Source organism: Microcaecilia unicolor, chromosome 1 (assembly GCF_901765095.1).
Source record: "Microcaecilia unicolor chromosome 1, aMicUni1.1, whole genome shotgun sequence".
NCBI lineage: Eukaryota > Metazoa > Chordata > Amphibia > Gymnophiona > Siphonopidae > Microcaecilia > Microcaecilia unicolor.
Window position 1 is genome coordinate 79,954,253 of NC_044031.1, and position 14,017 is coordinate 79,968,269.

The 14,017-nt window shown below is 43.2% G+C and overlaps 1 protein-coding gene across 1 annotated transcript in view; it reads right to left on the reverse strand.

Moving 5' to 3' along the window:
* Positions 1 to 14,017, reverse strand: part of PTPRN2 (protein tyrosine phosphatase receptor type N2) — a 1,688,755-nt gene that overhangs the window by 1,128,366 nt on the left and 546,372 nt on the right. Inside the window, 1 exon segment of the mRNA XM_030198706.1 lies at positions 2,861 to 2,947. Coding sequence (XP_030054566.1) covers positions 2,861 to 2,947 — 87 coding nt within the window.

Here is a 14,017-nt window from a genome sequence, read left to right on the forward strand (position 1 = left end):
CCTTTGCTGGCGGGGGACCCCAACCCCCGCCAGCCGAGATCCTCTTCTTTCCGCAAAAGGCGGAAAAAGTACAATGTGCAGGATGTCAGACTCACAGAACGAAGCCTTGCAGATCAGCTGATCTGCAAGGCTTCGTTCTGTGGGTCTGACGTCCTGCGCATACAACGTGCAGGACGTCAGAAACAGAAGGAAGCCTTTTGCGGAAAGAAGAGGACCTCCCTCGGTTGGCGGGGGTTGGGGTCCCCCGCCAGCAAAGGTAGACGATGGCGGGTTGGTGGTGGGAGGGGGGTCCATAGGATCGTCGGCAGGGGGGGCAAAGTTGGTGGCAGCGGCAATGGCGCGGGGGGGGGGGGGTAGGGGTTGGTGGTGCTGGGGGGAGGGGGCTAAAATGTGCCCCCTCACCTCAGGCTCTGGACCCCCCCCCCCCTCCCGCCGAAGTCTGGCTATGCCCCTGGCCTGCACTAGTGTGGGCACATGAAATTGGCATGCACTGGGCCACTTTTTTACTATGGTGGGTACAAAAGCCTTTTTAAAATGGGGCAGCAAATGGCTGTGTACTAATATTAAAAGTAGCGTGCTGCTATTTACTGCCTGAGCCCTTGATGTCACTTATTTACTTGGCGGTAAGGGCTCACGTGCTACTTGTGTGGTAATCAGGGAGCACGTGGCAAAGTGGAATCAGGCAGCGCACAGTAATGTGGCCATGCTGATGATTACAGTCAGGATTTCCCCCATGGTAAAAAATAGAAACTGCACACACCAACTTTGGAATTACCGCCAAGTGTCCATGCTACCCCGGCGGTAGGGTTGATATGGTGGGCGCTACCCATGAGGTAGTCCTACCATGGCTTAGTAAAAGGGCCCCTGAAATTCTTTTTATCACGTCACAGAAAACAGCAGTATAATCAAATAACTGATGAAGCTGTACAGTAGAAAGCTACTCAAGCAAATATCAGATTATCTGGTATTTTAATATATGGCTCTTTCTCTGGTTTCTTCTTTCAGGGAATCCAGATGAAAACTGATCCAAACCTGAAGAAATATCCTATATAATAATTTGCACATCAACGTTCTAAGTCTGGATGCCTGGGTTCGTAATATCCATAACCACTCATTGCCCCGCCCTCGCGTCAAAACATAATGATGTCAGAGGGAGGAACAGTGAGAGGGAAGGGAAGCCAGTGCCAGCCAGCCAGAGAACGTTCAGGTACAAATCGAGGGGAGGAGAGAATCGCGGGAGAATCGCCCCCTCCCCCACCTCTCCTCCGAGTTCTAGGCCCCCCTCCTCCGAGTTCCAGGCCCCCATCCCTCCCTCCCCTCTGAGTGCTAGCCCAACCTGCACTGGCCGCCCTCTTCTCCCAGTCCTCCGCTTGCCCGTCGCCTTCCTGCGTGCTGCCCAGAATTTAAAAGTTCTTACCCCGGGGTCCAGCGGCAGCAGTGAAAGGTGAGCAGGCACGGCGCTTCAGCCTCCCCTCCCTTCTCTCTCACCTCTGCCTCTGGTCCCGCCCTCATTTCCTGTTTCCGCAAGGTTCCACGTTAGGAGTTATGGACCAAGAAAGGGATGTGGGTGTCGTCGTCGATAATACACTGAAACCTTCTGCTCAGTGTGCTGCTGCGGCTAGGAAAGCGAATAGAATGCTGGGTATTATTAGGAAAGGTATGGAAAACAGGTGTGAGGATGTCATAATGCCGTTGTATCGCTCCATGGTGCGACCGCACCTTGAGTATTGTGTTCAATTCTGGTCACCGCATCTCAAGAAAGATATAGTAGAATTGGAAAAGGTGCAGCGAAGGGCAACTAAAATGATAGCGGAGATGGGACGACTTCCCTATGAAGAAAGACTAAGGAGGCTAGGGCTTTTCAGCTTGGAGAAGAGACGGCTGAGGGGAGACATGATAGAGGTATATAAAATAATGAGTGGAGTGGAACAGGTGGATGTGACGCGTCTGTTCACGCTTTCCAAAAATACTAGGACTAGGGGGCATGCGATGAAACTACAGTGTAGTAACTTTAAAACAAATCGGAGAAACATTGTCTTTACCCAACGCATAATTAAACTCTGGAATTCGTTGCCGGAGAACATGGTGAAGGCAGTTAGCTTAGCAGAATTTAAAAAGGGGTTAGACGGTTTCCTAAAGAACAAGTCCATAAACCACTACTAAATGGACTTGGGAAAATCCACAATTCCAGGAATAACATGTATAGAATGTTTGTACATTTGGGAATCTCGCCAGGTGCCCTTGGCCTGGATTGGCCGCTGTCGTGGACAGGATGCTGGGCTCGATGGACCCTTGGTCTCTTCCCAGTGTGGCATTACTTATGTATTGTGTTGACATTGTAAGTAGAATACTACACCATACTTTGCATTGTTATTTGAACATTTTTACTGCTGTAATTGTCTATCGCTTTGGTTTGACTTATTCTTGCTGTATACCACCTTAACTGAATTCCTTCAAAAAGGTGGCAAATAAATCCTAATCAATCAATTAATCAATCAATCAACCTCCTTAACACGGTTGAGCAGTAGCCTCTTTTCATGCATTAATCATACATTAAGGGCTGAACACCCTTTGGTATAAGGGCCCATTTATCTCAAGAGTTGCCTGATTTGAATACCATTGCTATCTGGATAAGGGCAGAACTCCCCACTCTGCATGGATATTCAACACTGATCCAGATAGTGGAGCTGAAAATCAGTTCAATGATTTAAACGCTGACTGCGAAGTTTACATATTACCCGGTATGTTTGTATCACAATGTTTTTCAAGAAATTTGTTTAATGAAGTGAGACCAAAAGATAAAAAATGAACATAATAAATACATAATAAAAATGAAAAGTGGAGACACATGCATACATACTCGACATCGCTGAAGGCACTCATCTGTATTTTCAGAAGATCTGCCACATCCTTTATTAGCTCCAGACCTTTTTCGACACTCAGAGGACTGTTGAAAAGAAGAAGAAGAAAAACCTCACAGCATTACATTTAAAAACATGGAACTCATCAATACTTGATAGGTTAAAAGTCCCAACAGAGTTATCACCTTTGCCTGCTGGAGCCTGAAATCCCCAGCTTACTGTATTACTGTCATATAGCAAGAGTGACATGAAGAGGCCTGGGATCAGGTGCTTCTCTGGGCATGATGAATCACCTGAATTTTCCAGCAATAGGACAAACAATAAGGTGTAAATGGAATTGTTAGGAAGTGTAATGGGCCTCTGATGCAGTGACGATTCAGCTGAGGCCTCAATACAAAAGCAAAAAAAAAAGTGATATAAGAAAAAATATCAGCAAAATGAGGCTGGAAACAGACACTGAAAGTCAAATTGCAGAACTGTACATCAGATGGACAAGAGGAAAGCAGATTTTTAAACCCATTAGTTGTTGAAATGAGTCCTCCATCAAGTAATGTACATCGCAATATACATTTCAGAGTAAACATTAACTCATTCAGTGCCAGGTAAAGATGATCTCAGGAAGCAAAATGAAATAAAACAAAAAAAAAAATCCTGATTCTGCAGTAAACAGCAATATTTGCCTAAGAGAGGGGGGGGGGGGAGGGGGTTATTCCTCTTTAATCTGTAATTCACAAGTATGATTTCAGGAAGCTTCAATAACAGATGATTTATACTGTCATTGTATTTAGGGCTAATTTTATAAAGGTTTTTTTCTGGATGTGAGTACAAAAGGCCTTTTATAAAGTTGTGGAGCTGTTTAAACATGTCTATAGCATGTGATGTGCATTGATGCTCCTGGATACATAACTGGGCGATGTAACATAGTAACATAGTAGATGACGGCAGAAAAAGACCTGCACGATCCATCTAGTCTGCCCAACAAGATAAACTCATATGTGCTACTTCTTGTGTATACCTTACCTTGATTTGTATCTGCCATTTTCAGGACACAGACCGTAGAAGTCTTGCCCAGAACTAGCCCCATTTTCAGGACACAGACCGTAGAAGTCTTGGCTAGAACTAGCCCCACCACCCAAACACCAGCCCTGCTACAGACTCGCAGTGATGCAGTGATGCTCATTCTTTTCCCCTCTACTAACTTTCCCCTTCTTACCCCTTTTCAGTTTTTCTATCATCAGTTATAGTTCCTTTCTTGCATTTCACAATGGTTTTTATCCTCTGTAAACCACTTTGATTTGTGGAGCCGGAGTTGCGATACATAGATTTACTCAGAGAGTAATTTTATAACAGGTCACCTAGACTGAAAGGTCAACTAGGCACCTATTGCATAAGATACATGGAGGGAGATAATCGAACGGGGGCGCCCATCTCTAAGGATGGCCCCGTAAAGGGCGGGGCAACTTGTATTATCGAAACAAGATGGACGTCCATCTTTTGTTTCGATAATACGGTCGGGGACACCCAAATCATGAAATTTAGGTTGACCTTAGAGATGGTTGTCCCCAATTTTCGGCGATAATGGAAAGCGAGGACGCCCATCTCAGAAATGACCAAATCCAAGCCATTTGGTTGTGGGAGGAGCCAGCATTCGTAGTGCACTGGTCCCACTAACTGAATGTAAAAAAGGCCTTCCCTGCCCAGAAAGGTACAGGCATGCATGAAGGAAATTCCTTCCTAAGGAGGGGAAGTGACGGCAGTTGAGGACTTCCAAAATGTGGATGTTTCTGTGAGAAGGACATCCATGCCTTTGCTATGCCTCTGATACCCTTTTTATTTATTTGGATTTTTGGATCACAAGTAGCAGCAGTGGGATTTGAACTGGCTGCCTCTAGATTGTAAGACCAGTACTCTAATCACTAGGCCGCTCCTCCAGTCAACGCCATGCCCTTGGAATTTGGCCATTCCTATGGGGGGCAGTTGAGGACATCCAACATGTTTGAAAGAAGGACGTCCACGCCTTCATTATGCCTCCGCTGACACACATACATACCTCCCCCCAGGGACCTGCATACTGCCCCCCCCCCCAAAGGGATGGCCAAATTTCAAGGGAGTGGAGTGGTGCTAAGGAATGGTAGAGTGGCCTAGTGGTTAAAGCACTGTGTTTGCAAAGCCAGAGGTGGCTGGTTCAAATCCCACTGCTGCTACTTGTAATCTAAAATCCAAATAAATAAAGAGGGTGGCAAAGGCATGGATGCCCTTCTCACAGAAACATCCATATTTTGGATGTCCTCAACTGCCATCACAGGGACAGAGGCATAGCGAAGGACATACTCTAAAAATAGACAAAAGCTTTTGAAGTTGTTTCTTCAGGGTAGGAGGTGGTTAGTGACCACTGGGGAAGTCAGGGGACGTCATCTCCAATTCCCTCCAGTGGTCATCTGGTCAGTTCGGGCACCTTTTTGATGCTTGGTCGTGAAAAGAAATGGACCAAGTAAAGTCAGCCAAATGCTTGTGAGGGACGCCCTTCTTTTTTCCATTATCAGCAGAGGATGCCCATCTGTTAACCACACCCCTGTCCCGCCTTCGGTACACTGCCAACACGCCCCCTTGAACTTTGGTCATCCCCACGACGGAAAGCAGTTCAAGATGCCCAAAATCAGCTTTCGATTATGCCAATTTGGGCGACCCGATTTGTGTCGGAAGATGGGCGCCCTTCTCCTTCGAAAATATGCAGACTTGTCACCAAAAATAAAAATGCTCAGGACTAATGGGCTCCACATCCTGTAGCGTTACCACACAAACAAAAGCCCATCTGATTTAAACAAAATTTCTACTGGTGGAAGGAGTGTTCCTGAGGTGATAGTCACAATTTGAATAATTTTACTTGCAGTTAAGAAGACAGGCTGCCTGCTCTGGCTGATCCTGAGACCTCTGCTACCTCCTGCCTCCTGATGTAATTTCCAGTTTCCCTGTAGGTGGGATGCAGCAAAGGCAGCCTGTGTTAATCATTGCCAGCCACAGTCACTGCACCAGTGACAATACTGGCACTGCCGCCAGTCCAACACCGACCAGCGCCCAATTTACAAAAGTCTGCTCCCTCTGACATCAAAACCTGGCTACACCTCTGATTTGGAGTGGGGGTGCCTGCCTCAGGATTGAACAGATCAGTGTCCTTGATACTGCAAATACCAACAGAGTAAAATATTGTGTTACAAATAAAAAAAATATGAGTCAACTGTTAACAATATTATCTGTCTTCAACACTTCTCTAATAGTAATAATCTATGTCTTTTGGCGTAATTTAATAATCTATGCTTACTGTTTCTCTGGGCCCTGCTGAGAGCGGGCCGCACGCAGCACTGAAGGAGGAAGGTGAAGAGGCGAGAAAGACAAGTTCTTTGCCTGAGAACTTGCCCCCAGTCCTAGTATTTTTGGAAAGCGTGAACAGACGCTTCACATCCACCTGTTCCACTCCACTCATTATTTTATATGCCTCTATCATGTCTCCCCTCAGCCGTCTCTTCTCCAAGCTGAAAAGCCCTAGCCTCCTTAGCCTTTCTTCATAGGGAAGTCATCTCATCCCCGCTATCATTTTAGTCGCCCTTCGCTGCACCTTTTCCAATTCTACTATATCTTTCTTGAGATGCGGCGACCAGAATTGAACACAATACTCAAGGTGCAGTCGCACCATGGAGCGATACAACGGCATTATAACATCCTCACACCTTTTTCCATACCTTTCCTAATAATACCCAACATTCTATTCGCTTTCCTAGCCGCAGCAGCACACTGAGCAGAAGGTTTCAGTGTATTATCGACGACAACACCCAGATCCCTTTTTTGGTCCGTAACTCCTAATGTGGAACCTTGCATGAGGTAGCTATAATTCGGGTTCTTTTTTCCCACATGCATCACCTTGCACTTGCTCACATTAAACGTCATCTGCCATTTAGCCGCCCAGTCTCCCAGTCTCGTAAGGTCCTTCTGTAATTTTTCACAATCCTGTCACGAGTTAACGACTTTGAATAACTTTGTGTCATCAGCGAATTTAATTACCTCGCTAGTTACTCCCATCTCTAAATCATTTATAAACATATTAAAAAGCAGCGGTCCTAGCACAGACCCCTGAGGAACCCCACTAGCTACCCTTCTCCATTGTGAATACTGCCCATTTAACCCCACTCTCTGTTTCCTATCCTTCAACCAGTTTTTAATCCACAATAGGACATTTCCTCCTATCTCATGACCCTCCAATTTCCTCTGTAGCCTTTCATGAAGTACCTTGTCAAGCACCTTTTGAAAATCCAGATACACAGTATCAACCGGCTCCCCTTTGTCCACATGTTTGTTTACTCCTTCAAGAATTGAAGTAAATTGGTCAGGCAAGATTTCACCCCACAAAAGCCGTTCTGACTTGGTCTCAGTAATCCATGTTCTTGGATGTGCTCTGTAATTTTGTTTTTAATAATAGCCTCCACCATTTTCCCCGGCACCGACATCAGACTCACCGGTCTATAATTTCCCGGATCTCCCCTGGAACCTTTTTTAAAAATTGGCGTTACATTGGCCACCCTCCAATCTTCCGGTACCACACTCGATTTTCAGGATAAACTGCATATCACTAACAGTAGCTCCGCAAGCTCATTTTTCAGTTCTATCAGTACTCCGGTCCAGGAGATATGCTACTCTTCAGTTTGCTGAACTGTCCCATTACGTCCTCCAGGTTTACAGTGAAGTCAGTAAGTTTCTCCGACTCATCCGCTTGAAATACCATTTCCGACACTGATATCTCACCCAAATCTTCCTCTGTGAAGACCGAAGCAAAAAATTCATTCAATCTCTCCGTTACGTCTTTGTCTTCCTTGATCGCCCCTTTTACCCCTTGGTCATCCAGCGGCCCAACCAATTCTTTTGCCGGCTTCCTGCTTTTAATATACCGAAAAAAACTTTTACTATGTTTTTTTGCCTCTAATGCTATCTTTTCTCCGTAATCCCTCATGGCCTTCTTTATCTGCGCCTTGCATTTGCTTTGACACTCCTTATACTGCTTCTTGTTATTTTCAGATGGTTCCTTCTTCCATTTGATGAAGGCGTTTCTTTTAGCCCTAATAGTTTCCTTCACCTCACTTTTCAACCATGCTGGCTGTCTTTTGGACTTCCGTCTTTCTTTTCTAATTCGCTGAATATGTTTGGCCTGGGCCTCCAGGATGGTATTTTTGAACAGTGTCCATGCCTGTTGTACAGTTTTTACCCTCTCAGTTGCCCCCCTAAGTTTTCCTTTAACCGTTCTTCTCATTTTATCATAGTCTCCTTTTTTAAAATTAAATGCTAATGTATTTGACTTCCTATGTATAGTTACTTCATGGTTGATATCAAAACTGATCATATTATGATCACTGTTATCAAGAGGCCCCAGTACCATAACGTCCCTCACCAGATCATGCGCTCCACTAAGGACCAAGTCTAGAATTTTTCCTTCTCTCGTCAGCTCCTGCACCAGCTGCTCCATAATGCTGTCCTTGATTTTATCAAGGAATTGTACCTCTCTAGCATGTCCCAATGTTACATTTACCCAGTAAATAAAACAACACTAACAGACTGGATCACGTCAGAAAGCCTCAATCTAATTTTCATCAATGAAACCTGGATCCGTGATCAAAAGGACCCCATAATCCTAGACCTATGCCCTCCAGGATACAAAATCACTCACTGGACCAGAAAGGAAAAGAGAAGTGGAGGTATAGCACTAATCTACCGCTCCCACTTCACCATCAAAACCACCGCCAAGTCCATTACAACCCAACTTGAAATTGCCTCAATAAGAATCCACAACAATTCCCTGCTTGATTATCTGAACTGCGTCTTGTTTTACAGACCACCCGGCAATTGGAATGAAAGCCAGTCAAATTTCACGGACCTTATCGCAAATACTTGCGTAGCCAACTCCAACATATTAGTATTAGGAGACATAAATCTTCACCTAGAAGATCCAAACTCCACCAATGCACGAGAATGTAAGGAATTCCTCAACTCATGCAATCTCAAATGGCCACACATGCAAGCTACCCACATCAAAGGGCACACACTGGACCTCCTCTCACACAAACTGTCCACAGACCACAACATACTAATAACTGATATCAGATGGACAGAAACACCTTGGACTGATCATTACAAACTAAACATATCCCTAAATTGGTGGAAAAAGGGATCCTACCGAACACAAGAACACACAACCTTTAGCACAAGAGGCCAAATAGGCCCTAAAGCATTCTGGCAACAGATATACAGTAACGAGTGGACAACAGAAACGGACTCCATACACTACCTCTTGGACTGGGACAAAAGATGCAGAAGCATACTAGACGAAATAGCACCCTTAAAAACAAGAACATCACATAGACAAAACTCGATACCATGGTTCAACGACGGATTGAAAAAACGAAAACCAAAATCCAGGAAACTTGAACGAGCATGGAAAAAAATAAAAGATGATCACACACTCAACACATGGAAACAAACACAAAGAAAATACAAATATGCAATAAGACAGGCCAAAAGATCCTATTACAAAACTAAAATAGGACCAGATTACAAAGACATGAAGAAACTCTACCAACTCGAAAACAAACTACTAGACACCACCTCAGTCACTACAACCAACACAGACAATCCATCTACAGACAAACTTGCTAAATACTTCAATGAAAAAATAGTAAATCTACGCAATACACTTCCTTGGCACAACACCGACATTGAATACTTCATCAACGGCCTGGACCCAAACTTTGGAGAATACCCAGCGGACCAAACCTGGTCAAACTTTGCTCTCCTCACCACCGAAACAGTCACCCATGCAACTCATAGGTTCTCCAATACCCACTGCAAACTTGATGTCTGCCCCAGCTACCTACTTAAATCCACCCCTGACTGCTTCATAGCAGACCTTACATCCCACCTAAATTACATGCTCCAACGAGATCTCTTCCCTAAGGAATATGGCAACATCCTACTCACCCCAATACCAAAAGATACCAAGAAAAAAACAAACAAACTCACCAATTACCGCCCAGTTGCATCTATCCCACTAACAGTCAAACTGATGGAAAGCATGGTAACCAAACAACTTACTAACTACATAAACAAATTCTCAATATTTCATGAATCACAATCAGGATTTCGCCACCTCCATAGCACTGAAGCTGTGCTAATCACTCTCCTGGCCAAATTCAAGCAGGAAATAGCTACAGGTAAAAGTACACTTCTCCTCCAATTCGACATGTCGAGCGCATTCAACATGGTAAACCATAATATACTACTAAGTCCTAGATTACTTCGGGATTGGTGGAAACATACTTAGCTGGATCAAGGGTTTTTTATCCACCAAGCAGTTGAGGATGCCCAAAATCGGCTTTCAATTATGCCGATTTGGGCGACCCTGAGAGAAGGACACCCATCTCCCAATTTGTGTCGGAAGATGGGCACCCTTCTCTTTTGAAACTAAGCCTGATAGTGTCCCAGAGTTTAGAAGTTGTGAAGTTGGCATTTTCTGGACAAATCGATAATATTCAGAAGGATGTAAAATCCTTTCAAGATCTTACCTCAGTCTTGGTGAAAGTTAAGATTCTACTACATAATATGTTTGAACAAATTAAAATTATATTAGGAGACTGAATCTTAGGATTTTAAATTTTCCTTAGTCCTTTGGAATATCCCCTCTTGATGTGTTTAAATAATATTTGATGTAAGTATTTAAGTGTTACTCTGAATGTATTCCTCCATTGAATAAAATTTACTATGTTCCTACTATGCCAAAAGAGACAGGAGGTCAATTGGGGACATTGAATGTTGATCAAAGATTTAAATATTTCTGAAATTTTGGAGACATCACTAACTAAGGATTCTGAAAGAGCTATATTGTTAGTATCATTTGTCTTTCAGCAGCACTTGAATTCCTTAATGAGACTCTACTTTAGGAATTTAAAAGACCTGTTTTATGGGGAAAAGATGTGAATGTACCCTGATGTCACCAAGCTAACTCAAGATCAGAGAAGAGTGTTTCTGGCTTTGAGACAGAAAGTTTTAGCATTGAGTGCCTCGTTTTTTGCTTGTATATCCTTGCAAATGTGCCCCATTGCTCTCCTGGGATGTCTGTGTGGTCAGTCTACTAAGAATGCTGGCTGCTCCTACATCCCAATGGCTTGATTTTGTGCATTTTTCACTTGAACATTATTTTTTCGAAAATGATTCAAAAAGATAGACTCACTAAGCACAAAAACATGTTGCAAATGGCCATAAATGTTTTGTTTCAAAAATCAATATTTTCGTTACTTGAATTTGAGATATTTTAAGCAAAATGTCCAGTCATATTTAAATAATATATCAAAAATGCCCCTCTAAGACTATTGTAAGTCTTTACTCCATACTTTCAATTCAACTTCTGATTTTAAAAGTTTCATAGGGTTACTCCCTCTTTGATCCGATTACACTGGTCACCAGTATTAATTTTAAATTGGCTTGTTTGATAAACAAAATGTTTGAAGGGACAAGTATGGAATACTTAACTAGACTGTGGCGGAAACGAAAACGGTAACGGAATTCAAACATGCGTGGGATAAACATAAAGGAATCCTGTTCAGAAGGAATGGATCCTAAGGAGCTTAGCCGAGATTGGGTGGCAGAGCCGGTGGCAGGAGGCGGGGATGGTGCTGGGCAGACTTATATGGTCAGTGCCAGAGCCGGTGGTGGGAGGCGGGGCTGGTGGTTAGGAGGCAGGGATAGTGCTGGGCAGACTTATACAGTCTGTGCCCTGAAAAGGACAGGTACAAAACAAGGTAAGGTATACACAAAAAGTAGCACATGTGAGTTTATGTTGTTGGGCAGACTGGATGGACCGTGCAGGTCTTTTTCTGCCGTCATCTACTATGTTACTATATATTTGACAGTGATGCTTGTCTCCTTTATTTCCCTCATTGTTGGAAGTGCGTTATAAGCAAATATTGTTTCTCTCTGTTTTCAGGCAATGCAGTTTTGGTGCTCTTTGCCTACTGATCTGAGGACTTGCACATTTTTTTCTGAAAATCTTTGAAGACTTATTTGTTTAAGAAATATTTGTTTGCATAAGGTCTTCCATTGTTTAATACTCTATTCCTATATAATTTCCAGCTTATAATTGTGATCTGCTTTGAACGTAACCAGGAGTTCGCAGAATACAGGTGCAATAATATATTACATTACATTAGATAACAACAGATAACGTCTGCCGAACAAGATATATGCATTCTTGATCTTGATCTGTCTTTGCCATTTTCTGGGTACCCCACCTTTGACATAAGCGCAACTTCCTGTTTCCCCCTGGGTGGACCGCAGCACCAGCGGCAGAGGGAGAGTGCCGAGGAGGCCGAAGGCACCATGTTTGAATTGCTCCTGCACCGGAAACCCTCTGTTTAGAAAAAAACATTTTTAAGTTAGACTAGGCAGGTGAGGGAGTTACCGGACAGGGGTGGAGAGAAGGGAAAGATGTACCGTGCAGCGCGCGCTATTTCTGGCGCCCCCAAATGTTGGTGTCCCCTGCCGTGTGTACCCTGCTTTCCATGTTCCGCTGGCTCTGATTGTAGTGACCGGTGTTTAAATGAAACGCTGATTGCCATGGCTAAATATTACCCTATTAAAGTGTTGTCCATCAGCTTTTTTCTTGGCATTATTTTGTGAGTTTTAAAACTGCCTGTCTACCTGTCACTCTTTCCATAAAATATCAGTTTTAACAATCCTAAATGCATGCCCTGCCTTATCTATTCAGTAAGATGTGTTGCAGAGAAAGCATACTAATTCCAGTTTCAGTAGCATCATTTTTTAAGATGGCTTCTAACACTCTGCAAGAGATGTATGCACAGATTTTCACTGATTTATAAAGTTAAAGACAAGGATTATAATTAGCACCAATAGAAACATTTTTTGTGGTTCTTACACAGCTTGTGATCTCCCTCAGCAATTTATAATTAATAACTGGGGAGTCCTTTTACTAAAGTGTGCCTAAAAATGGCCTGCGCTGTGTAGGCGCATGTTTTGGATGTGCACTGGTCCATTTCCTCAGAGCGCATGGAAAAAAGGCATTTTTTTCTGCCAGAAAATGAGCATGTGGCAAAATTAAAACCAGCATGTGCCCATTTTCAGCCTGGGACCTTACCACCACCCACTGACTTAGCGGTAAGGTCTCACATGCTAACCAGGTGGTAAGCATTCAAGATGCGTAAACTGCTAATTACCGCTGGGTAAGCACCACACAGTAGAAAATATTTTTACCGCATGTTTTTGGGCATGCGCCAAAAATGGAATTACCACCAAGGATATGTGGTAGTCGAGCGGTAATGCCAATTTGGCATGCATTGGACGTGCATCAAGGGGCCCCTGGATCTTTCAGTAACCTGTAATTCTCCATTATGCTTCTGAGCAGCCAGATGAAATGCCATTATGCAGGTCCTCTAAAGAGGCAAGATCAAACTGGGTTTTATTACCTATACATGCTCCAGCTAAATCAGATCTAAGCTTGTGACCTAATCAAATGACGTGAAGTGTCCAGAAGGAATTATGATGGAATGAAAGTATAACCCACTAAGGTCAGATGGAAAAAGCTTCAAGTATCAAAAAGCTGCAAATTGTTCATATTCCTTTCTACATTACTTTTTTTGGGGGGGGAGGGGGAGGGAAATGCTCAAAATTACTTGACTTATGTGACGATATCTTTAGACCACGTTGAGGTCACCTGCTAGGAGTGTTTTTCACTGAGCAAAAAAAGCAACAGCTTAGGTTGCTTAATCAACAAAGACAGATTGATTAATTTTCAGATCATAAATACAGCCTTAGGAACACAGATACAGCTTTCTGTTAGCGGTCTCCTACATTAATCTTTCAATTTTATTTACTTAATTTTGTTCTAGAGAAAATGAGATTTTATATTTTATGAAAATAGGACAATAAAGCCTCTCCTTGGCCTTGGCTGGAACAAAATAATCTCACAGAAATTTCTGCCCTTAAAATGAGACTCCTTTGAGTTCCTTTCATGAATCATAATCATATCTGGCCTTGTTCTGTGGAAATGAGAATGTAATTCTCCTCTCTGGAGGTCAGTAAATCCCTTACACATTTTTTATTTAATC